The 26,175-nt window shown below is 40.0% G+C and overlaps 1 protein-coding gene and 1 long non-coding RNA gene across 8 annotated transcripts in view; one reads left to right on the forward strand and one right to left on the reverse strand.

Moving 5' to 3' along the window:
- Nucleotides 1-9,357: 9,357 nt before the first annotated feature.
- LOC121233314 lies at nt 9,358-12,233 on the reverse strand. 2 transcript variants are annotated; one of them, XR_005932418.1, is made up of 3 exons: nt 11,661-12,233; nt 10,955-11,105; nt 9,358-10,577 (listed from the first exon to the last, which is right to left on the reverse strand). It is a non-coding gene; the product is annotated as an uncharacterized LOC121233314 (long non-coding RNA). The 2 variants fall into 2 exon arrangements; XR_005932417.1 differs by having other exon boundaries at nt 9,358-10,100; nt 10,401-10,577; nt 10,955-12,233.
- A 102-nt stretch (nt 12,234-12,335) lies between these two features.
- Nucleotides 12,336-26,175, forward strand: part of LOC115341141 (gamma-secretase activating protein) — a 47,729-nt gene continuing 33,889 nt past the window's right edge. The window contains exons 1-9 of one of the 6 annotated variants that reach the window (XM_030013561.2): nt 12,336-12,497; nt 16,182-16,255; nt 20,737-20,793; nt 21,505-21,574; nt 22,008-22,064; nt 22,199-22,287; nt 22,696-22,765; nt 23,873-23,919; nt 25,227-25,331. In XM_030013561.2, the coding sequence (XP_029869421.1) occupies nt 12,413-12,497; nt 16,182-16,255; nt 20,737-20,793; nt 21,505-21,574; nt 22,008-22,064; nt 22,199-22,287; nt 22,696-22,765; nt 23,873-23,919; nt 25,227-25,331 (654 nt within the window). In that variant the 5' untranslated portion in view covers nt 12,336-12,412. The other 5 variants (XM_041123540.1, XM_041123539.1, XM_030013563.2 and 2 more) reach the window with 5 other exon arrangements.

A 26,175-nucleotide genomic window follows, 5' to 3' on the forward strand; every position in this document is an offset into this window, starting at 1 on the left:
TAAAAAAATCTTTCCCCATCTTTCACATAAGACCCCTTTAAGTGCTGAAAGGCCGCAATAAGGTCTCCCCGGAGTCTTCTGTTCAGGCAGAATAACCCCAGTTCTCTCAGCCTTTCCTCGTAACAGAGGTGTTCCATCCCTCCGATCATTTTTGTGGCCCTCCTCCGGACCTGCTCCGACAGGTCCATGTCTTTCCTGTCCTGAGGGCTCCAGAGCTGGACGCAGTGCTCCAGCTGGGGTCTCACCAGAGTGGAGCAAAGGGGCAGAATCACCTCCCTCGACCTGCTGGTTACGCTTCTTTTTATGTAGCAGGATACAATTTGCTTTCTGGGCTGTGAGTGCACATTGCCGGCTCACGTCCATCTTTTCATCCACCAGCACGCCCAAGTCCTTCTCCACAGGGCTGCTCTCAGTCCACGCATCCCCCAGCCTGTGTTGGTACCTGTGTTGGCCCGACCCAGGGGCAGGACCTTGCACTTGGCCTCATTGAACTTCATGAGGTTCACATGACGCTATGGTGTCTTACTACTGGGGCTGGGGAATTCAGTTCGTCTTGATATTCTGAAGCCTGCAGTGTGGATGGCACCAAGTATAGACTGTTTCTACAGCGATTTTACTGTCCCCACCAGTCTGCCGTCCTCGACAGCTGCCACCTGCCCTAAGGCTAAAGTTAAAAGCAATGTGTGAACTACAATTGATAATTAACATTAGATGGCTTTTGTGCCTATGAAAAGCAAACCACTCATTTACATGCCTTCATAAGAGATAGTTATGGAAATTAAAGTATAAAATGGAAATTAGAAGACCTAGGTAAGAATTTGACAAGCAAATAGGCATTGACGTAAAACAAATTACAGGGAACTTTATTACAATATTAAAGGTACAAGTTATGGATCAATGAGACTCCCAAGAAAATAAAACAACAATTACAAAGAATAAGCCTCTGTATCTCATTTTAAATGTAATATGCAGTCACAGAAAAACACAAATAAGTGTAATAAGGATGACAAGAGCTTGGGGATAGATTTTATATGAAGAGACATTAAATAGACTTCTCACCTTGGAATAAAAATGATAGGGAAGGAAAACCTGATAAATATATATAAAATCCTGATTAGAGAATGATTATGCACTATTTTTCTTTATATAAAAACTAGAGTACATCACACAGAATTATCAGGCAGGAGAATTAAATAGACAGATGTACTTTTTCACATTTATTAAATCATTAAACTAATTGTCACAGATTTTTTGGGTGCCAAGGGAATTAGTAAGTTCCAGATTTTCTTGATCCCTGATTTTTATAATCTGGAAGAGTTACAACAGAAGGACATATAATCTTTTATGTTTTTATATATGCTTTCTCTTAGCATCTATTACTGGCCACTGTCAGAGGCAAGATGCTAGTTAGATGGACCTTTGATCTGACTGGCACAGTTAGTCTGAAGTTTTATGCAAAACAAATAATCACCTCTGTTTAGCTTTTTTCCAGCAGAGAACATTGGTTAAAATCATATTTTTCTTGTAATAAAAATACAACAACAACAGAAGGATTACAGAGTAAATAACATAGATGTTAATATAAACTGATAAATTTAAAATAAAAACTAGGCAGTATACATCCAACCACACTGTAAGAATGAGAAAGTTCATGAGCTAACAAACAAACTTTCTCATTTAAATAATGTAATTATCTAACAGTATTGTAAGTCTGTAGCATGTGTATATACCTGCAAAATTAAGATTTCTAGAAATTCTAAGATGAGAGTCTTTATCACAAGGTCAAGTGGTTGACACAGTCTCTAATGACAGACTTATAAAAGGCCTAACCATGAGCATGACAGGACAAACAGCTCTGCCCATGTAAAGGAAAACCACACTCCTTATCACCTAAGTGTGCTGACAAAATGGAAAAACAAGTGCATATACCTTATTTCTGTTTTTTAAAGAAAGTTTTTCTAAGGCCCTCTTCAGAAGACATTCAGGAAAGCCTATAAGAATGATCCAGAGCATGGAAAGCATCCTCTCTGAAGACAAATTTAAAAGATAATTGTGATTAACTTAGGAAAGAGCACAGAAGACTAAGAAGTGCTATAGGGAAGATCGAGCAGGAGTTTGAATTTAATCCAAAGCAAATAAATGATGGCAGTTTCTTAAAGAATTCTCTTTCCTCTTACTTCCCTCTTACTTCTCATGTACCCTGTAATTAGACTGTGGATAAAAAAGGTCATCGAGCCTAAAAGTTAAAAGGAATTAAACATTTCTATGGATTTCAAGAATATGAGGAGTTCTAATTAATCTAAATACCCTGGAATATTAAATGTTAGACTTTGAGGCATAAATCAGTCTCTGACTATTAGAGATTGGAATGAAACCTAATGTCCAATACAGGTGCATAATATCTTTAGTTGACAACCGCAGGGCTTCTTGCACCTTTCTCAGAAGCATTTGGAATTGACCACTTCTGAAGGTACAACAATGCAATCCATATGCAATTTTAAACACATTTTCAATTCCTGTACTCCTGCCATTACAAGAACAATTAAGTGATGCTGTGGGAAGTGGTAGAATCAAGCCCAGTTGCAGCATTCCTCGGTTTGGGACTGGTGGCATTTGTAGTGGAATGAGGAGCCAGTAGCCCCAAATGAGAGAAAGAGGAAGAGGAAAGAAAAAAAAGAAGGCTTTTGGTTAGACACCAGGGCAGATTGGCAGCTGTAAGCATGTCAGATATAATGATTTCAATGCTTGTGTTTTCTGACCAGGGTTAAAGGAGAGGAGCATGCAGAGGAAAAGATGGAAGAGGAGGCTGGCCAGTATGTGCTTGTAGGGAACTTGGCACAGATATCTATGGCAGCTGTGTTTTGGAGGGAATGGAGGGAGGCTGGACACCTTAGGAAAAAAAAAAAGTCAAGGCATGAAGACTGCTGCTTGTAGGACATTAGGGTCAATGGCCATTAAACATGAGGACTACATGAAGGAGCTGGAATGGATAGAAGTGCTGAACACAGGCCTCAGAGTAGCGTTTTTCCATGTGGAGCCTTCACACAACTAATAAGCAAGCAAGTCCCCTTGCAGATACCGCTTGTAAGTATTGACCTAGATGACAAGAATTGTCATGGGGTCCAGTAACAGAACCGTCTGCTCTGATGCCAGTAATGGGATAGTTAGGGCAGACGTGGTCTGCTTTCCAGCATGGCCTTGGCCTGGTCTTGGGAAAGAAAAAAAGCTGAGCCTCAGCTTCCAACACAATTGATAAAGGGCAACTCCTTTCTGCCTGTGCCCCTGCAGTTTGTGGGTCTTCAGAAGCAAGGAAAGATGTATGTGCCTCTGAGACTTTTTTTATAAGAAGTCAGTTGCGGCAATTACACTCATGGTGTGAAGAAGCTAGGAAAAGAAACAAGAGGAGAAGAATGCTAAACTGAGTATGTCCTGTAAGCACCTTCTACATGATCTCCAAGCAAACCTCGAAGAAGTTGCACTACTATCATGATAATCAAGTACATCTCACTAAGTATATACAGGAAGGCAACTACTGTAGAATGAAATGCTATCATTTTCTTGGCGGTATCTACCTATACCTTAGAATACCGGGAAAAATAAGTATGTTGTACATTGGCAACATTTGCAGATTACCACATTTTTTTTACAAAGTTCACTTAGAACTATAAAAGAATACAAAAAGCTCCAAGGGCTGGTGAAACTAGGTTAACTGGCAATACAGACAAAGTCAAATGCTGATAAATGCATGACAGTGCTGTCTGGAAGGAATTCCTTCAGTTACTCATAAGCATAATGGATTCCACCTTTACTGTAACCACTCAAGAAAAAGGCTTAGGCATCATAGTAGACAGCTAACTGAAGACACTTTTTCATTACACGCTTATATTCGAAAGAACAAATAAAATACAGGAGCTACAAAAGACCACCATATAATATACTGATGATTCAAGTATATAATAAATACATTTTCACCACGTATAATAAAATACAGGGAAATAAAAAGAAGTGGTTCAGATGTGAACAAAAAAAGCACTGGGGACTTAAAAAAGCACCTAAAAAGTCAGACTTTTCTGCTTTAAAGTGAGAAAATAAGAAAAGAAATGAAAGAGGTATGTAACACAATATAGGTTGGAAAGAAGACACGTCAGGTATACCCATTTATAATCTTTATAATTGGAAGAGTCATTCAAACAGACTGAAAGACAGTAGACTGCTAAGAGTATTTTTTTTAATACAGACAACACATCTTGTTACCCAGATCCACTAATGACAATATATCAGCTTCTAAAAGAGTATCATCCTGTAACAGAATGAAAAATAGAAAATTATTAGCGACATCAACACAACAGGTTTTTAGATGTTACAGAAGAAGATGCAAAAAATACAGGAAAAAATTGCCATTGTCATACTGTACTAGTGTAATCCCCTAAAACTGCAACAATATTCCACCTAAAAATAATTATATCTTGTTGAGAAAAAACAATTACTTTATTCAGTAATATTTGTTATGATTCAGAAACGTAGTTGACTGCTTTCTTCTAAAAATATATGCACGCTCTTCCAAAATAAGGAGAATTCAATGCTTTCATTTGTAGCTGTAAAAACCTAATGTAATTACACTCAGTTTATTGTTGCGGTACTGGAAGCAGAACTTAGCTGCATATTTTTCCCTTGTTTTTGTATTTATAACATTATAAAAATAATATATGCATCTTAAGACTTGATTCTGTGACATTTACCAAGTCCCACTATGCTGGGAACCAAGCCTGCAAAAGCATACTCATGAGAATACGCTCCCCAAGTCAGGTCAGTGAATAAAAGCTCCTCACATGAGTAAGGCTATAAGAATAGACTACAGGAGGTCAAGGTCAGTGGTGAGTTTTGGCTGAGTCAGGGTTGGAGGATAAGGCCCTTATGAATCCTATAAATAGTTCATTGTTAAAAGAGGTCAGATTGAATTCTGGAAGTATTTTGGAAAAAGAAACCACTGCGTGACTAATGACGTACACCTACCCAAGCCTCTCTGCTTATTAATGTGACATTTGTTTGGAACCAACACATATAATAAATAAAAGATATTTTTAGGATGTGCCGGGGAAATGTATTCAGATTTCGAGAGAATAATTTGAATGTATGTAAAGTGTTGCACTGTATCAAAGGAATGGTTGTTACAGCATACAAATAAGGTATTAAAAACTAGTGGTTTCTATTGATCCTGATGGAAACAGGAAATCAGGCCAAGGATGCTAAGAATGGGATTTACTCGCCTGACTTATATCAGCTAAGAGCTGATACCTAGGCTCCTTTTCACTGTAAGTAAGTCGAGAGAAGCAGGCACCTCCACGGACAATTAACCCCATCCTAAGGCTGTAGTTTGGCACAAACTTAAACCAGCCTAACTGAACACCAACACTGGGGAAAGCAGTTTCCCCAAGGCCCTTTGCCCAGCGTGAGCGGTTTGTTCCCAGTTCTGTAGAGTATCTTCATTTTTGTTGACGCAAGGGTTCGGTAAACTTGATAGGTAGCTGATGTTACTGAAACCAGCCCCTCCCACCTCCTTCTTTCTCCCCTCAAGGTTATTTTTCAGTTGGATAAGTACTCTGGTCTGGAAACTAAGCCAGCCCTGGCTGGGCAATGGCCCAGAGCGATGCTGGGCAAAAATGACTGCTTCTTTCAACTTGAGAGTCAGAGGATAGTGTTTGGCAGAGGCTTGAATGAGCCATGTGGGTCTAACACTTCACTGCTACCAATACAGGGAGGTGTATTCTTCTGTTGCCCTCCCTGCTGCCGGCTGCACACTACCACCACTTCCCTTTGCAATGGCTGTGGCACTTATAAAAGCCTTCTGTGACTGGAGACACCTTCATAACCTGGCAGAAAATTAAACCATTAGAAAAAAAGTAAATAGATTTTAGAGGGTTATCAAGTAGAGTTGGATCACAGAGGTGTCAGATGTGCAGCAGAGCTGGCAAACAAAGAGGCTGGATGACCTGGGAATGAGTATAGGGAGAAAAAAAGAAGAAGAAAAGGAAGTCTGGGACCATCCTTTCAAAAGTCATGAGTTGTTAGATCAGCTGCTCATCAAATCACACCCTCAGGGCCCCCTTCCATATTACACTGTATGTGATCTAATTGGAGGCAGACACGGAAAGGGACAGTCCCACTTTCCTCCAGGCCTCCAGCTGCACATTCCCGTTAGGCATGACAAGAGATGGGAAAGGACAGGAGATCCAGCATCCAGACTCAGGCAAAATGCACCATAAAGTAAGTACCAAAACCAGGTTGTATCAATTGCCCTCTGGAGTTCTTCTCTTTCTTCATTAACTAGAAGGAGCCTAGACAAAAAACTCATACTAGAACCCTGGTTTCAAAACAGATGAAGTTCAATGAGACAAAACTCAACGGATGCATTCATCCTGTGCTGTCCCCTTCTGTAGTGTCCTTACATTTTGAAGGGATGCATTTCTGCTAAATATTTCTTTTACATTTTATAATAAAAATGACAATGAAAATGAAAAGATACCTGAAAAGTGAAAGAAACTGGAACTGATCTGTTGATAAATGCATTATTGTATCTGTTCCCAAAAGAGTTGCAAGTCTGCTGCAGAGTATCGACACTGTCCTCTTGCAATGCAAAATGAAGTCAAAACTGAAAGGTCACATGGGAAAAAAGGACAAGTTTCTAAACACTACTGACAGTCCTAATGAGGCTGTAGCTGGAAGAATAAACACAGAGCAAAGAGCTCCTTCAACAGCTGTTGAGACAGTGCACACTCACAGAGCTTTCGTCAGCGCTAGCAGGGGTGAGTCTGTGTAAAGAACAAAGGAGCCTCAGAGCCTGGGCCATGGAGGGAGAACAGGCGGAAACAAAAAGGCCACTTGGACAACAGTCAGGGACTTCGTTAGGTCCCGTTCTCTTCCCCTCCCTTGCTTTGAGGAATACCTTAATTGTTTCAGAAGCCTTGTTGACTTGAAGTGTGTTACTGGCTTGAGCATGTTATTGACTTCAATGAAGCTATTTAAAAGAAGAAGGTGCTGTTCAATATAAGCATGAATAGCAAGATGGTATTTTTTTCCTTAGTAGTTAAAAGACTATTTCCTATGATTAATTATTAAACAAAGCATAGAAAAGCACATCCATGAACCACTGGCATCTGTAACGGATGCTGACTGACTTCAGTGAAACTACTCTGATTTATGCTGATATTCTGTGATTAAAGATACTGAAAAACAATGTCATTCTAACACAATGAAATAAAGGTATTTTATTCAACCAACCTTCAATTGCAGCTTTTATTTTTACTACCAAAATATTGATTCCTAATTGCATCTTATTTCTGTTTCCTAGAGGGTTTAATAAACATATTGACTACCTCCTTAAGGAAAACAATTTATTTATGTATTTTGTGTTTGGCTGAAAACATTCTTCAAGGAAACAACTGTCTAGACACGATGACAATAAACCCTCTGTTGCTGGAATGGCAGGAAAAGAGGTTGCCCTCAGTAAGCAGTACCTTCCAAAGAAGTCATGAGCTGTTTGCCAGGCTGTCATGTGTTTAAATAATTATTTCAGATATTCATGCTTCATAAAAAGTCTTAAGTATAATTTCCTGATGCAGAACACATTGATGATTTATGGCTCCGTATATTTTTTTCCATGAACGAAGCTTTAGTCTGTTGAGAGAGCTAAAAGGTATGTTACACCCGTCAATGCCAGGACAGGGGGCAATGCCTCATCATCCCCACACTTGTGTCATGCTATGATTTTGTAATTCCTGCCACATGAACTGTTAGAATAGGGATGATAGGCACACACGCAATTAGCACAAAAAGTGTTGTCAGTGGCAAAAAATGCTGATGCTGGTTACAATATGACCAGTAGGGCCACTACTGCTTTCTGATTATTTGCCTGACTATGGTCAAGACCCATTCCAGCTAAAAATTTGAGGGAGATCCTCCCATTACTAAGGTGGGAACAGATTCCTGATAGAAAAAAAAAAGATAGAAAAATTTAATCTGTCATTTTTTTCTAAGCGCTTTAGTTTCACATCCCTATCCTGGAGGTTGCTCCATCGGGATCAGCTCCTGTGCCTGCACGCAGCTTCAGCCTGGCTCTAGAAACCCAAACTAACTGAGCGTGATAATCAGAAAAGGAAACTGAGTATAAATAGAAAGTGAAATTCACGATTTGGTTTCATGGTGCAAGCAAAAAGGAAACAAAAGTCAGAAATGGGTTATAACATTAATTTCACTTGGCAGAGATAAGAATTTGGGTTGGTTTTTCTTAAACCAAGCGCTTCTTTCTCCATCTAGCAAAGTTGGCAGATGTTATCAAGAATACATCAGACCCTCTGTCTTAATTCAAAGCCTGCTGAAGAAAGTGTAAGGGTTTTTTTAGATGCTTATGGCTTTTGCATCAAGCTTTTAATTTGATGTATCAGGGTTGAGGTGGCGTGATACACTGTGCTGAGTTACTACTTGAAGTGCTCTGAGTCAGCTTTGTGGTTTCTGAGGAATGCGGTGTGCTTCTAGGAATTCAACCTGGATTTCTGGGCCTGTAGATATGGCCTTTAATGGGCGTAGCCAGGCTGATGGCTCAGGGAATAATAGATTTACACAATAAGCTCTAAACCGGTGAATTATTTTTTATAGTTGTGAAGGACATAGATATTACAGATAGAAGTGAGAAAATAAAACCAGCAGATAACAATGGGAACACAAGAAGAGAAAGAAGAAGCCCCATCCCACTTCAAAGTATTAGGTGCTATTCAGGTGACAGCCGCTGTAGCAAACACTTAGGTAGTGGTATCTTGAGGAGAAAGAGCAGCACTGGATTAAGTTTTCCTCGTGGCTTTGCAAATTCTTATGCAAGATCGTTTGTTTGTTCCTTAAATGTAGGACTGTACAGCCCCAAATCTGCAATTGTCTGTTGTTTCTTGAAAGATGGGGTATCTTGTACATTTTAGTAAGTAGGCACTCTGAGTTTCATTTTAAGGTTAATGCTGACATCAGTTGTCAGCATTTTATGATGTTTCCTGCAATAATTTAAAAAGTCTGACTGCTGAAGTTAATCAATTCAGAAACTGCATCACTTTCTCCATTTACTGTGAACCTCATTTATTTGATTGGAAGTATTTCCTCTGTACTATGTAAACACACAAACAGGCAGGCAAACCATCTGCTTTCTCGTTAGATATTTTTTTGGCAACTGAATGCAGATATATGCATTCCTAATGTATATCATGACTGTGAATTAAGCTCTCAAAAATAAGAAATTGCAAAAAAAGCATTGTTTATACAAGCTTAATCAGTTCTCTTTGCAATATCATTCATCTTGTAGTATACAGTCCATTTTACTTAAGACTCCCCTTTTATTTTGTTCATAGCACAGATTACATTTTAGAATTGAATGAAGATACAACCAATGAGACTGTTATCTAAACCAGAAGTGGTTTTATTTTCATTTTTACATATAATGGTGTGTGATTTTTTGAGAAAGCACAGATAATTACACCATGGAGTCATAATAACATTCCCAAGGGTCATCAGCACTGTTGCACCTTTAAGAGTCGCAAGGAAACCTTTACCACTTGAACCAAAGAAACTGGCAGAAGTAATATCTTGTCTTATTATACAGATAAGCCACTAGAAAATAGTGGATTTCAAATCATTTGCTGGGCAACAGAGAAACTTAAGAATTCTGACTTCAATTCTGGGAATACTGACTTCAGTTCTACACAGGTTATAAACCTTTGTCTTGCCTTTCCAGATTCCTTCTTCCTCATTCCCTTCTGTTCTGGCCCCTTGCTCCTATCAGTTCCTTCAGCTCCTGCTGGTATCATCTTCCCCAGCTCTACATGGTTGCTTTTCTCATGCTTCTGTATCTCTAAACCCTGACAGTCATCATGAATCGCCTCATCCCTTCCTGTTTCTCAAATCTCTTCATCTGTCAAGCTATCACTTCCTTCTTCTCACTGAAAAGATAGGGAAACTTCTGAGAGAATTTGTCTTGCCTCGGTTTCAGGGATTAACATCAGAGAAGCTCTTCCAAGTTCCTGGGATGGTGCACTGGAGGTGAGGTCCCACTCTATGCCAAGAGTCTCAAGAAAGCATATTTATAAACTTCAGTGAGATACTGCGAACATTATTGGGTGGGTATACAAAGGGTCCCTTGCGGTGAAAACACAGTTTGAGGGTAAATTTTGTTGTTAACTATTTCCTTAACAAGAAAGGTTTTTCCTACTGCACACCTGACAGTGAAATCTTTACTTGTACAACCTCTTTCAGCAACTTGTACAAAGTCTTCCAGTCCTTTCCCGAATAAGGACTGTAGAATGGATCCTATGCACAGGCGACGAGAGAATGGATCTCGACACCCACTCGTCTCCATAGCTACTCACCAGCTCACATCACCTAAGAACATTTCCAATTTCCTTTAATCATGTTGACCAGCTTAAGTTCTATGGTGGACCCAGCAGTTGCTCTCGTTAACTCCATGCAGCTCCTACTGTCTGAAAGGCCTTTCTCATATTGTGTAAGGTACTCTAGAGGAACAGCATTGTCTTATGATTCTTGGTCTGTAAATATTAGAAAATAATTCATCCATCAGTTATGTGGGCTCTCTTTCAAGAACTATAATAAGTGACATGGTTGATTTTGAAACAAAAGAACAGTGACAGTTGTTTTGGATTTTGTTTCTGTTTTGTTGGGTTTTTTTAATGCAGGGCCATCAAACTAGGTAGCTATATTTAATTTTCTTTCTTTTCCTTTTGCATTTGGAGTGCCTGTTGTTATAGGCAGAATCTTTGTTACCCATGTCCATATTTCTTTTTGTTTTGTTTTACAGCAGAAGCAAAAATTCAGCCAGTTGGCCTCATCCTGGCCTTAAACACACTCTATAGCTCTGGGCACAGATTTTCTCCATGTGAAAATTTCCCATTTTGCACATACTTACAGAATCAGTCATTTCATTGGCTTCGTTTCCCTCCTTTGCTTGCCTCTCTGGTTGTGTCATTCCCAAATACTCATAATCATGAATTAGCCCCACCTCATCTCTTGAAAAATGCATCCATTTGGGACCTTTTGTCTGTTTTCTACTTTTGCCTCTGAAATAAATATTCCAGTCACATTTGCAAGCTTTCTTTTATAAAAGTGAAAATATAAGCTGAAATTTTTGCACAACCACTTGATCCAAGGAGCTTTAAGAACAGTGCTGATTATGAAACTCGTGATAAAATCGTAAAAGCTGGCAATACAGAGTTTGAGAGAAAGCATAAGTCTGCTTTGCATTTCGATTATCAACTTGCCTTTTCGTCTGCACTTTGCAGACGTTACCTGATTCTCGTCTGGTCTTTATATAGCCCCAAATCTTAGCAATGAGGGGAAAAAACTTGGTACTGGACTACCTCTTAGAAAAGGCTCAAGCTGTTCCATACTCAGTGTATGTCTAACTTGGTGTGTGCCCTTACAGCCTATCCACTTTTATGCCACTTTTAGCTGGCTGACATCAGCCAGCACATGTCAGAAGGGAAATGGTAATTACAGGCAGGCTATAGATAGCCATGGAGTAGCATCTTATCAGCGCTACAAATATTTTCAAAAGCTAAAAAAACCCCAAGCAAACAAACCACAAAACCCCCCAAGATTACACCAAGGTTTACCTCCTTTCCTAGTAGAGAGACGAAAAGCTGGATCATGCCAGGGCCTAGCCTCAGAGGACACCCTGAGCTCTGCCAAGGCAGTTTGCACAGACAGACTTATCTATTCAACGAGCAATTTCACAGTGCCTAATCGCAGAAAACAGGGATGCTGCCTGAAATTCTGGAAAACACCTAACACTTGCAGGGGGGACGCGAGGAGGGTAACAAATGGCCTTCTGATCAGCGGACACCGGACGTCGGAATCTTGACACCAGACCTCACCCACAGGCAACTGTTTAAGGCACTCCGAGTCACGCCGTGAGGGAAGCTTCAAAAAGGATCGGCCGTTCCTCCAGCACGCCTCGGGAGGAGCCCGGGCGCCAGCTCCAACGGGCAAACGAGGGCCTTCGAGACCACCTGAAGCCCCACGGTCACCTGCACGCAGGCTGCCCCCCCGTGTGGCGCGGCTCTGGGGCGCTGTCCCCGCGGCTCCCGTCCCCCGGCAGGGAGCGGGAAACGGCGAGGCCTCGCAGAGCGACCGGCACCCCCGGAACCCCTCAGCGAGCCCCGCCGCCGGCTGAGGGGGACGGAGGGAGGCGGGAGCCCGCCCAGCCACTCCGCGCCGCCGCCAGCTGAGTGACACCAGCGGGGCCCAATGGGCGCCAGGGCGGCGGGAGCGGGCGGGCCCGTGGTGGCGGCCGGCCCGTAGGCGCCGGTGCGGGGGGAGCTCCGGCGGCTGGAGCCGAGCCGTGCCGGGGCGAGAGGAGGGTGCTATGCTGCTTCACCTGGTAGCCGAGTTTGACCTGCAGAGGGATGTGGTCCCCTGGCTGGCGGCGCGGGGTTGGGCGGCGGCTCTAGGTAACGCCGCGGCCGGTGGCGCTGCGCCGGCGGGCTCCGCTGCGGCGGGGCCGCCCGCTCCCGCGCTCCCCGGGCAGGGCCGAGGAGGGCTCCCCCTCGGCCGCCCGGTCGCTCCCAGCCGCCTCCGTGCGCTGCCCTCTCCCGCGGGCGGAGGAGCCGGGCCTGGGGCGAGACCCCTGGGTGCGGCTCGCCCGGGGCCTGCGCCTTCCAGCCAGGGCCGCGCCGCCTCCGGCCGCGGGGGGGGTGTCGGGGCTCATGGCGGCGGCGGCGGCGGAGTGCCACCCTCCGGAGCGGGGTGCGGGGAGCGGCCGCCGTGAGCCCCCCGCCTCGGCCGGGCTCCAGAGGAGCGAGCTACGCCCGCCCCCGGGCCGCGCGTTCGCGGGGGGGGCTCGTCCCTCAGCTCCCTGCGGCCGGGGTACTTGCAAAGGCAGGGAAGTTTGGTGTCTTCAGGGCACTTCTGACGGGCCGAAAGCACTTCTGCACGTCAGCTACGCTCGGCAGCTTGTTCTTCTGCTTCTTCACGCGTTTGGTTTTTTTCTCTTTCTCTCTCTCTCTTTTTTTTTTTTTTTTTTTTTTCCCCCCCAAAAAGGCTTCTAGTGTGACTCCCGCTTCTACACTACTCCCCTTTCTGGGAGGAAAAAAAAAACCAAACAACAAAACCCAAACACTTTTGTCTATGTGGTAAATGAGTGCTAGTTAAAATTAGATGAAGCGTTAGCTGTCACAGCAGTGTGCGATAGGTAGCATAGCGAGCACTTGATGCAGTGGTTGGAAAAAAAGAATGACCACCTTGTATTCTTGGCCCTGTGGTTTTTTGCTTGTGTTTGTTCTCATTCACCTGCAGGGCAGCTGGCTCAGTTCTTCTTTTCAGAAGCTGATGGAAACCTTAGCCTAAAAAAAAAAAAAAAAAAAAAATTAATAAGTAGTACTTCAGTAGAAATAGATGGTCACTGATACAACTTGAAACCTCAACTCCTTTGGTTGCTTTTAATTAACTCCAAATATTTAACTTGCTTCCCACGTTGAGAAGCTGTTATCAAATAGTTTCATAACAACTTGTTTGGAGGTAAACTAGAAGGTATCAGCTTTTTTTTGATTTTATAAAAGAAAATTATTTACCAAGCCATCAGTTACAAAATCTGTTAAAAATTATTTCACATACACTAAGTAGTTTACTGAACAAGTGTTGAATGGTGTACTGAAGGGATTTGAGGTAAGATTCTGAAATTCTCCATACTTAATCAATTAGTCTATGAATTTATCAGTTCTTCTGTGATGAATTCAATCAGTCAACCTATGCATTTATGTCACAACAATCTCAAAATGGTGCTGACTTGTGTTTGGGAAAGGGACAATTGTATTTGGCTTTTTAAAATGTATTACAGACTCTTCATTCAGTAAATACCCCTGGTAATACAGAATCAGAAGAATCTAGGTTGGAAGGTGCATCTGGTCAGATACCAGTATTGCTGTATGGCATTTCAACTTTTGTGTGTGTACTGACTTTTCCCCTTGATGTAGTGCTGTTGTATTAGGAGGGTTAAGGTGGGAGGCAGGAATTTGAAAAGATTCATTTAAACATCAAAGAAATACCTATTCACAGAAAGTAAGCAATTTTTAGGAGCCATGGTACTTTTGTGTCAGTGGTTTCAGATGTTATAGTTATTCATATTTATTATTTTCTTTCCTGAGGATTTGAAAACCCTTGATAGCTTGAGAATTTCTAATTGCATGAGAGCTGGGAGTAGCTATGATGATGAGAGGGGAGCAGCATATGAAAAGAAACAGACTTGTTCTCTTCATTCCGCTTATTTTTGTATGAGCCGCGTATAGCGGCCTTCAGGAAATCAAACGCTGCATTCTCCGGAGTATGTTGATGTGAGTTGTTTGCTGGGCGGGCAGGTTGGGTTGGTTCTTTTGTAGCCCTTCATCATGTGGGGATGAGGAAGAAGCTGTAATTCCATGTGCAGTTTTACTGCAGGACTTTCCAAGGGCAGAGATGATTGCCACTTCTAATTTGGCTCCATATTCCCACTGACAATGTTCAGTGACATGAAACTCGCTTCTGAAACGGAACCTTTTCAACATCTTTAAGATCTCTTAAGTTGGGTGATAGAGAAATTCATTGACATGGAGATTTTGTGTGGACCTTCTCTAGCTAAATTTTGTTCTGAGGAAGTATTGTACGAGAGAGAAGTGTGGAGACCATAGTACTCATCTTGAAAGTTTGAGGTGGTGGTTACATTCTGGGAAGTTTCCGCTAAAAGAAGAGCAGAATATATGGTTATCTGAGACTTTCTCAGTCGTCACCAACTAGCCCTAATGTAGTGGTATTGTAGTGTACCCTGAGTGATCCGAAACCAGTAGAAAGTGATAAGTTGTTAAATGTACATGAAGGATTTTCATTGTCCTCCCACAATAAAATACGGAATTTATTTCCTTCTGATAATACTTATAAAAATACTTATAAAATACTTATTAAAAAGTTTTTATACTTTTAAAAGTATAATACTTATAAAAAAGTTTTTTTTTTTCCATATCTCTGCAAGCTGTACAAGCCAGTTTATAGTATCAGGCTTGTGAAACTTAAGTTTCACATGTCTGTCTTCTGCCAACGCTTTGTGATAACTGCAAAGTAAATAACGTCGAACTTGACTAAATGCTTGCCGAGAGTTGTGGAGAATTCTTTTTGCTGATGCTTACTGAACCACAGGCTACCTTTATCTTAAAACTAGTACCAATCATGCAGCTCTTAACCTTATTAAGGGCAAATTTTCCACTTTTAATGAAAGTTCCATCTGAGATAAACGCACTTTTGGTGGCTGCAGCAATTAGAAAACAAAAAAGCAGCATCAGGAAAGTATGCATTTTGGTCATCTTGAGTATGACATTTTATCTTTTTTTTTCTGGTGTTTTCCTTCTTATTTTGCACTGCTTTGTCCAGATGTGCTCTTCTCTTTGTCCTTCCTAGCTTCCTGCTCCTCTGTTTCCCTTTTAACCCTACTCTTCCATTCACATCCCACATTGTATCCCTTGTCCTGCATTGCTTAATTCCCTTGTACTTGTAGATATATATATATATATATATATATATATGTGGTGCTTAATCTTGTGGTTCTGGGGTTTTGGGGTGTGTGTGTGTGTGCATGTGTGTGGTGTTGTAGAGCTAATCTCTGAAGGTGTAGTTTATTTCCAGGCATTCCTTTGGGATGCTGAAGGGGCAGGTGGGAGCAAGTGACACTTTTCCTCAGGCTGGTTCTATCTCCCTGTAGTGTTCTGAGGATTGGAGTGCAACTTAACTGTTGGAACCCCATGTTGTGTATAATGGATAAATGCAATTTAATTTCTGTGAATGGAAGATGGTGAAAAAAGCATATTCCATTTCATCACAAAAGGTAGTGGCCATTAGAATCACAATTATAATGAAGAGTTAGGAATTTACATAAATAATTCTTTCCTGTGTGTTTTGAAACCCCTTAAGTATTTTGTGTTGAAGTTTATCAGATTTAAATCATGGTGTAAGAAATATTCTCTCTGTCTTTCCAGAAGGGAGTAATTTTGGCATGTACAAACAAATATTTATATGTAAAAATGTATTTAGTATCTTTGCTTAAAGTGTGCATAAATTGTGTGATGAACCAGCTCAAATGAAAATCCTGTGCCTTTTGATACTTATCTTTTCAGATACTTCTGGGAAATCATCAGCACTCTACGTTGTAAATGTTGAAAGAAACAGTAAAATTATTTATACCTGGAAGGTATGTCTGTCTTGGAACTTAATAAAAATACAGCAGAGAATAACACCATATGTGTATCTTGCCTAACTGAGTCCTTGTAGTTCAAAATTTTTTGCAGTGAGGGTTAGAACACGAAAACTCGACTGATTACAACTTGGGGGGTTGGGCAATGGGAAAATACCCATCTCCACTTCAGACAAAGGTTAAGAATGATGAAATGGAGAGTAAAGTACCGACCTGATTAAATCCATAGGGGTTTTGCTCTTGATTTTTTGGGGGGCCAGAATCTTACCCTGAGTGAAATGACGTTTCTTTAACAGATAAACTCTTCGTAAGCAGTGCATTCTTTCACCCTCAGAATTTCTTAGGGAAGTCTGACTTAAATTCATGTGCACTGCTTTAGTTAAATATGTTTCCTCCTACCAATATATATGTTAAGATGCCATTTATCTAACACTAATTCTGCTTTGTCTCTTCTTTGTTACTTTAAGATTCATCTGTAGCACTGTATTGCAAGTAGTCTGAAGTAACTGTTGTTTATTTGATGTCTTGAAGTATGTAGAGCTACCCTTTTTAACATAGCATTCTGCACTCCATGGCATATATATAGCTTTTAGGTTGAAATGCCTGTAGTTCCAAGAGATTTTTATATGGTTTGAGAAGGTTTCCCCTTGATGAGACAAACTGTGCTGCTTTTCTGTGCATCTCGGAGAAATCTGTAGACCCAGCTGGATTCTGGAGGATCTTGGTTTTTGAAGAGTACGGATTAGAGATAGCAGACTCCAGTGGAATAGGACTGCCTTTTGTTCCCCTTCAGCTCAACAGTGCTAAAACTCTCCAGCTTCCGTAGGGTTAAGGGAAGAGGTGAGGTCTTCGTCAAGGTATAATACACTTTAACTGTGGGTGGATGTTTCCTTTAGTACAAGCATAGGGAGGGGAGTCTGTACAAGACAAAAGTAACAGTAAAAACAACACTAAAGAATGTGTCAAGTTTTTCTTTTTCATTGCTCAAAACTCTAGAAAGACTTAATGAAAGTAACCCATTTAGTTCCCAACAGGACATCTGTTACTGTGTGCGTGTGATGTTCCTGCTTTCTAGCATCTGTGGAATCTCACAATAAGCTTTTTTGGGCTTCTGACAGTGGAGTCCAACTGCCTTGTATGCTGTTCAGGCTCTTGCAACTGGCACAAGGGATGGGTTGTAGCTCAAGGTTCACACATCTAAATGTAGGGGTTTGCCTGCATGCTAGGTATCAAAGCTCCCACTGTGATTAGTAGGGATCTGAGCAAAACCATTGGTGGAGTTTAGAGAACTGGCAACTTGTAGCCTATACTTTGGGAGGAGGTGTGTGGGGTGGAGGAGGTGGGCAAATAGCCCACTAGATTTCATTGACTGAATAGGCCGATGACTCGCAGGAGGATTTGAACACCTAGGCTTAGTTCCCTGAACCTATGGGTAAAGGCTGCATAGGAAGTCACTGAAAATGTTCACTGTAGTTTCTCTTTCCTAATTTGGGGAATAAAGTGACCTCTGCAGCCTGTGGTAAGAATGGCTGGATGACAAAGCCTGAGAACTGGAACTAACAAACTGCACAGCTGTGCTGCAGTTTGCACCTCTCAAATGCCATCCAAAAGAAGATGCTTCTACTTCTCTTCCTGTTCTCTTACCATGATAAAGCAGTCTCATCTTTTTCTCCTCAGTGAGTCAGCCTGCTGAAGAACCAGCATCTATTTATTCCTCTGTTGGGAAGGATGCTGACGTATTTTGTTTGCTTCCACTATAACTGTTTTTTACGCTTGTTAATGGGTAAACTGGAAGATACTTCCTGGATTTTTCTCATGAAGAACAAATGTATCTTAAGGTGGTATTGCATTAAATGTATGATGCTTCTCCCACAGAGAAGTTGCTCATAGTGTGTGTGTACACATTTCTTTCTTGGATCAGTAGAACTTCTGCTCATCAGCTAAAAGTGTTGGTACCCACTTAGGTGCTATTGATGTCAATGGGAGTCAATACGTCCACACTTGTCTGCTTGCATGATAAGAACATGTGGGTATGTCTGTCCCAAACCTCATGCTGGTCTAGGTGGCTTGTATATTGGTAGGAGCACATGTGGTGTCCCAGGCTGTAGCTGCATAGCACTTAGCCAGTGTCCTGAACAGGCTGGGTCCTGAGCTGCTAATGCTGTGCCTTTCCTGATGTCTATGCTTTTGTTAAATTAGTTACATCTTTGTCAGCTGCAGTCACACCTTGGGACTGTGATACCTTAAACCAGGACTGAATTTTTTTTCCGCTCTCAAGAGTAGAATGCTAAAAACCAGCTAGTGTTGGGAGTATTGTGTGTCTGTCTTTTTATACTTTACTACTGACTTAACAAGGATTCAATCCAAATGTTTTCTTTCCTCAAACAGTCCATTGACAACGAATGGGTATAGTTCTACGGTTTTGGAGTTTACCGCAAACCTTTTAAGTGGAGTATCCATTTATATTTATATAGAAGAAAAAAGAGTCTTGGTGTATGCATCTTAGTGAATGACAAGTAGTTTTAGGCCCTGAATTGATCCTTAGTTTAAATTTTTACAAACTTGTTCTAAAATATAAGTATTCTTTGCGTTTTGCTATTCTGTTCTGCTAATATACGTCGTCACACAGGAAAGCTTACCTGGGGAAGACAGACTGCTTTTAGTGTCTGCAGTTAGTCCTTCTGTTTCCTTAAACTTACGTTGGAGAAACATGATGTAATTACAGCTTCTAAGAAACTACAGATCTTACTGAGTTGTTAAGGCAGTTTAATACCTCTTTCTCTTTCTCTCACTCTCCCCACTTCATGATAAACTATTTATAACTAATGAGCTACCACTTTTGCAAGACACAGTTATATGTCTGTGAGCCTTTCCTGTTGGTTTTATAGCAGCAAAATTTAGCTGTGACATTGTCAGTGAGGATAGTGCACAAACAAGGATGTAAACTAAACTGAGCTGCCCTGGCTTGTTTCCTAATAGATAGAAATAGAAAACAACCTTTGTCTGCTAAGTGGAAGTAAATCAAGTGCGTTTTGCATTAAATCAGGGGAAGGTGGAGAATGAGCTTTATTTTCAAGCTTATTTTACGGTGTTCTGTTGTACTGTAGTTTTGACAGCGTCTGTCTTTTGTGACATTAATAGTTGGTGTAAAGGAAGATATTTTTAACAGTGAATTCTAGTGTCTGCGCTTCTATTTTGCAAGGCAATGCAAGAATCTTCAGAGTAAACATGAAAACAAGCATCTCGGCTTATGCACAGATATGGGCACTGTTGTAGTGCTGTTACCAGTCTCGTAAAGTATATTTTTCAGTAGCTAAGCACAGAGGATGTTAGCGTTTCAGACACACTTGCAAAGAGTGGTTATTTGTGAAAGCACTTGCTTAACCTTAAATTAGGAGGCCTGAAGCCTGTGTCTTAATATAAAGACATTTTGTTTTCCATGTTTAAATCAGAAGTCAAAGACTTTTGTCATTGGCACAACAATAATGAGACACTCAGAAATAGACCCCTTAGGAAGAGAATACTCAGGCTTTTGTTTTAACTTCACAAAGCAAGAAGCCATAACTTTGTAAATAACCACAGATTGCTCCCCTCTCCCCCCAAGCTGTAGTTAAAAACAATGATGCTCACTGTTTGAGTACAAGCCTATGTAGCTGGATTTAATTTCAACAGTTCAGCAATTTAGTGCTTATACCTAGAGTACATTAATGGACTTCAGCTTGATTTGATATACAATATATGCTGCCAAGCAGAATTTGTTTTAATTTTTTTTTTTTATATTTTGAAAATTTAAAGCATGGTGAAAATTACCAAGAATAAGTTTTGATTTGAATAGTCTTAGAAGTGCCACAAACAAAATTGTTTTATGTTATTACCAATAAGCTAGAAAGGATGTGTATTATGTTTCTTTTCAAAGGCAGCAGGCTAATGGTGTCATCTGAGCTTGTGAAATATATTTAGCGTTCAAACAATTATTTCCTAAGGCAGAGCTGAAATCCTTTTTCCAGCCTGCAGCCAGATCACTGGAAGCTGTGTTTGGTGATGTTCGATGTTTCTGTGCTCCCAAGTTGGTGAGGTTTGGAACACCAGCCTTAAATCTTCCAAGGGCCATAGCATTCCCTTTCATTCTTGTACAGACATCTCTCTTCCTGGCCCTACTGCCTATAACTAAAACGAGTTTAGAACCAAAGTGAGAGAGGCACTTGGCTTATGCAACGGCTTGTGGGCTGTAAATTGGCCACATTTCAGCTTTATCCCATGTGTTAGTTCTAAAAGGAAAAAAAAAATCTTTGTTCTCTTTCTTGCCTTGCTTTCTTGGAATTAGATAATTAACTGCCTGTTTATAGGACAGGGAAGTGTGTGAGGATGTGTGTCAAGGGGCGGGGGGGGAAGAGGAGAGGGAGGTAGGAAAAAAATAAAAACAATGTTTAACTTTGTGTATATTTACATTGCCAGTGCTGATTTGTTTTCATCCATAGGGAAATGAGAGAAATACTCACATTGGATTGTACGATCTTCAAACTAAACAAAATGAGGTGAGAGCAATGCCAGGCTTCTCCCTGGTGAAGACAGTGCTGTAATGTTTCAGATTTTGATGCCTTGCAAAACACTTAAGTTATGTCCTTAAGGAGTATATGCTCATTTGAAACGAAGGAGAGACCAGAGAAGGTATTCGAATGATGCTCAGTAGTATTAAGATGCAGAACATTACAGAACATCTGAATGACGTGGGAGTAGTAAAGCATTGTGTCTGCAACCTTTTTTTCTAAACAACCAATTCAAGGCCTTTCCACTCTTCTTCACACTGAACATGTATGCTAAGTAAATGTTTGGGGTTTTCTTTGTTATGTGTGCATCCTCAGTCTGTTTGGTGCTACCATTTGTAAGAAATTATTCTAAAACTGAATGTTTTGCAATTCAGTGGCTGGAGTCATGATAATGGGCCTTTACAGGTGTCCCTATAACAGTATGAAATGGGTGAAATTCTGTATTTACATAAAGGTCTGCTGTGCTGCTCTAGTGGCAACTTAGAGCTCAAAAGAACCAGTAAGAAACAAACAAATGAGTAAAAGGAGAAGTGATATAATTGAGGCTTGAAATATGGTTCTTCTTGCTGTGAAATGATTTGTTTTAAAAATTAATACGGTGTACTGGTCAGCAGTGTTTTCCTAAGGAGGAGTCATCAGATGGTTTTCTTTATATGGTTAAAAAAAATAATTTATTAGCATTAATGTGTTTCTCTATAGCACCTCTATATGTTTGAGAGGGATCTACACATAATCAGCTGTTCGGTCAACAATGAAAGGACACTATTGGGTAAATATGTGTTTTTTCATTAATTTTTTTGTGTGTGTCATGGTAAAGATTGTTTAGTTTAGGAGGATGATACATTTGGGTCTAGAATTACTTAGATCTATTTTGACCCATATGTTGCCCACAGCAGTCTATGCATTTCAGTGGATCCATCACCAAATAATGTAGGTAACAACATAAAGACACAGCTGTAACGATATTGCTGTTTTAATAAAATAAAAATCTGAGACACACTGACCCTTTGTTCACTTCCCCCTCCTGTATTTATACATGCCTCCTACATCTAGAAGAGCTTCTGTTGTTCCTTTAACATAGATGTTTTTGGTAAAAAAATTGGTGATGCTTGTTCTTCGAGAATGTTTAATAAGATTAATATCAAATATGCATGCTCACTGTGGTTGTGTTGGTTTTTCTTTTTTTTTTTTCCCCCCCTTAGCGGTCAGCTTCCGTCAATATACAGAGGAAGAAAGAGTAAGTCGGCTATTACAGTCAGGTACTACAAGTGGATTGTTTTAATACTGTTAGAAATACTGTACCCTTTTGCTTTTTTTCCCCACATAATTTCTGTTTAGAAAACAAAATTGTGTATTAAAAAAGAATGTTATCTAAAACATGTTCTTTTTGCAGTATCCAAGTATTTAACCTTGCTTATTGAAATTCATCCCATTAATAATGTGAGAGTCCTAAAGGCTGTGGATAGCTGTGTTCAAGTACAGGTAAATTATTCAACTAATTTAAATACAAACCTTTTTAATCCACTGTGCTGGAGAGAAAAAGTGGTTGAGTGCAGAAATATCGCATGTTATCTTGCAACTGTTACAGAGATGGTGTGCCTGTGTTTCTTCATTGAATGAAAAAAATTAGAAACATCATAAAATGTTTGATGTAGAATATTTCTCTGACATGAAGGCTACTTTTTTATTTCTCTTGAATCCTCCAAAGCTTGCAATTATAGTGATTGGTGACTATTAGTCTGTAATAATAGCTATTTTTATTAATTAAATATCATTAGTGTGCCTCTCTTAATTTAAAAATATGTACATATCCAGCTTAAAAAAACCCCACATTATAGATAAGTGTTCTAAAATACTTTGTTTATTTACTTTGTGAAACTTTCTGTATAGTTTCTTTATCCAGTTGAAGGCAGAAATAATTCTACAGAGAGTCGCCTCTTGCTAGTTTCAGAAGATAAATGTGAGTTAATATTTTGAAAGTACATTGTCATTCTTTTACTTTAAGATGACCGTTTTAGATTATATTTTTGGTAGACTTTTATTGGAGGAAAAAAAAAACGGGGAAAAAAAAGGGCATGAGCTATTCTGGGTAGTCCAAATGTCTTTTAAAAACTGTATAATTTAATGGGATTTTTTTTTTAACATGTTAGCAGAATGGCCAGCTTTGAAATTACTTGCTTAGTTCATGCATTCATCAGTTATCTTTATTTCCAAAAAAGCTGAAATAGACTTTTATAGTTGTCTATATGAATTCAGAGCAGGTCAATTGACTATGAGAGATGGATTGTGATTTAACACATGACAAGTGGGGTAAGAATAGGATAATAGTTCCTTCGATTCAGCTAACTTTGCATGTTCAGCCTATTCTAATGGGAGGGAATGGATAGAGGTGGATACTTGGCAAAGGCTGTTTATCCCTTTTACCTTTCAGTCTTATTACAGAGTGAGATCGCTTTTCCCATCTCTTTGGAGAGGCCCATCTTCTCTGCTAAGCGAGACACCAACCTTTAGGTAGCTGGACTTGGGTGGGCAGAGTTCATATCCTAATACGCTCACATAGTGCTGTGAACTGTATCAGAAACATTTATACCATCTGCTGGGTGAAACTTGCACCCTTTGCACAGGCAAACTACCAGTAACTTTTAGGAATTTTGCATGGGAAAGGACCATGAGGTGGTGTTCATGCTAGGAAGTGGAACAGGGCTAGGGTGTAGTCTCAGGCACGGGCATGCAGCTCTGCATGCTCTTTGTAAGTGTGCTCCTTGGCTTGGTTTGGCATGTTTCAGTTAACACTCTCCCTGACGGTGCTGTGGTGATGTGGGCAGAGAACTGTTTCCAGAGGGGTGGTATGGCTGAAGCCACCCTCAGGTCAGTAAAGGAAGAGAGTCCAGGTCTCTGCATAGGCACCTGTGTTCATGTATCACAGATTTCCTCTTACACTGAGTTGATATTTCCTGGCCCTAATGTGTTCTTATAGCATTCCAAGAGGTGAGATTTGTTTAATAAGCTGTATAAAAGCATATAAAAATGTATGTTTGTAATGATTTTTTTTTTACATATTTTAAAGATATCGAACAATTTGACATTCATGTTGCAGAAGAAGAACACAAAGTGGTAAGACTTGAAAAATCTTGGGTTTTGAGGTTTTCTGCTTTAATTGAAAATTTAAACATTTGTAATTTTGACTAACTGTTTTTGTAGTTGTATACTTGGGCAACACAAAGTATGTTGGAAGTATTGATAGTATGGCAGCTTATGCAGCTAAACACAAAGCTGATTGAAAAACCTGCATACCATGTAATCTGTGAGGAAAGTTACTCATTTTATTGGTTTTTGTTTGTTGCTGAATGTGTCTGGGTGTTAGAAGTTGGGAGTAAACATAGTGTATGTACATTTCTAAACCATTTAAAATCTTTGCAGTATCACCTTCCTAACTTTGCCTTTTGGGAGTCTGTGTGTCCCGGTAAAGGATTCATTTAAAAAACAAGCAAACAAACAAAAGACATAAAATTTAAATACACTCCAAGTACTGTGAATCTTCCAATCTCTTTTTCCCTTCATCATCTTTTCCTGTTTTTAACATGAATCTGTTTTCAACAAATTGTGGATGTTCTGCTTAAAAGACTTATTATTAATAAACTTACATCTAATATAGTAAAGAATTGTCACTAAAGCCAATGTTTTGCTTTATGGAGACAAGTGTAGGCTTGTAAGGAAAAAGTTAAGGTCCTGATTTTCAGTCACTTTGAAGTTCTTCATGGTTTTCTCAAAGTTTGTCGTTGCTTTTAAAGCAGGTGGATTTTATATACTAGACTACAGTAGTGGAGTAAAGACTAAGAGTGTAATCAGAAAAAACAGACCAATCTGCTGTCCTTCTAACAAACAGATTTGTTTTGGTTGACATGGAATCTCCCTACATCTTTCAGGAGTGCATTTATACAACCCCGACAGTTTTCCACAATTCTGGCCCTTTCCCTAGTGTCAGTACTCTCTATCACGTGGCTGAGACTTTGGACAGAAATCCCTTTTGTAGCTAACGCGTCTTCCTTCAATAGTTAACATAGCTGGTTCTGAACTGACTGTGGCATTTCACTCGTTTTCACTTCTCTATGATGAAGAGTGCTGTCTTTTAATTTGTTCACTTTGAGCAGCTGAAGTGGTTGGTGAAGTTCTTGCAAGCAAGGAAATCTCAAATATTTCATAGTAGGTATACCCTGAAAACTGTGCTCCTGATCTCTTTAAAATGAGCACCTTGCACACAACAAATGTGGACTTTGTGCAGCTAACAAGTAGCATATTCCCTCAAAGCACCTTACTATTTGTGCCTCTTGCGTCATTGCTTTTCTCTTTAAAGCACAGACTGTGCGTAATTGTTACAGAACTTTATTTGATGACTTCTAATGTTCTTTCTTTCCCTTTAGGTGATTCAAAACTCAGGTCAGCTTCCAAGAGCCAGAGTTGCAGATGATCTCATTTGGGCACAGTGGGATATGATGGAACAAAGGCTCTTCTACATTGTTCCAAAGGTGAGATGAAAGTCATTCTAGTAGTTTTGTTCCTGCCTGTCTCATGACAGTAAAATTTTTGAGTGTGTGGGGTAATAATAGTGTGAGTTTGTTTTTCATTATAGTAGTCTGTCTTGTTCCTGCCTCAAATAACCTAAAGCAAAAGCTAGACTTGCCTTAACTGGTATTTATGTATAGTAAATTGCAAGAAGACTGGTGGTCTCAGTGCTTTCTATAAAAAAGGGTGGGTTTGTTAGGTTTTTTTAGCTTTAAAGAGGCCTTTTATTCAAAAGGATCTAAATCTACCAAAAACTGTCATGAGTATAATGCCTCTGATCTAGAAAATTCACATGTAGAAAGTATGTTGTATACAGACTTACTGAGTGACTAAATGAGGGCAGGTTCTTGGCTAGAAATGCTGAAACTCTTTGGGTTTTTTTGTTTTGACTGGCAGACTATTTGCACTTGATGTATTCTATGTAAATGAAAATTGATTTTTCTTAACTCTTCTTAGCCACCAAAAATATGAGTGTTAGGAAACAACAGGAAGTGAACTGTGATGGAGAAACATATTCCTGTTTTTGTTTCTGAGATACCCTTTTTGAACTGACCAAAATAAGATACTGTTCCTTTTGCCATATAGGTAGTTATGGAAAACATTTTTTTAACTTTCTAGAATATGTGTGTGTATTTGAGATATGTAATGCTGTGCTTCAGGTGGGGGCCCACGCAATTATAGATGATTGTCAGATAATGATCTGGCACAGGAAGGAAGCATGTCATAGTGCTATTGTGGGGGGTTATATGTGGTTTTTAAAGTCATCTTTGTCCCCTAAGTTCTGCATATTTGTTAGCAAAGTGGGTT

This window comes from Aquila chrysaetos, chromosome 5, assembly GCF_900496995.4.
Source record: "Aquila chrysaetos chrysaetos chromosome 5, bAquChr1.4, whole genome shotgun sequence".
NCBI classification, from domain to species: domain Eukaryota; kingdom Metazoa; phylum Chordata; class Aves; order Accipitriformes; family Accipitridae; genus Aquila; species Aquila chrysaetos.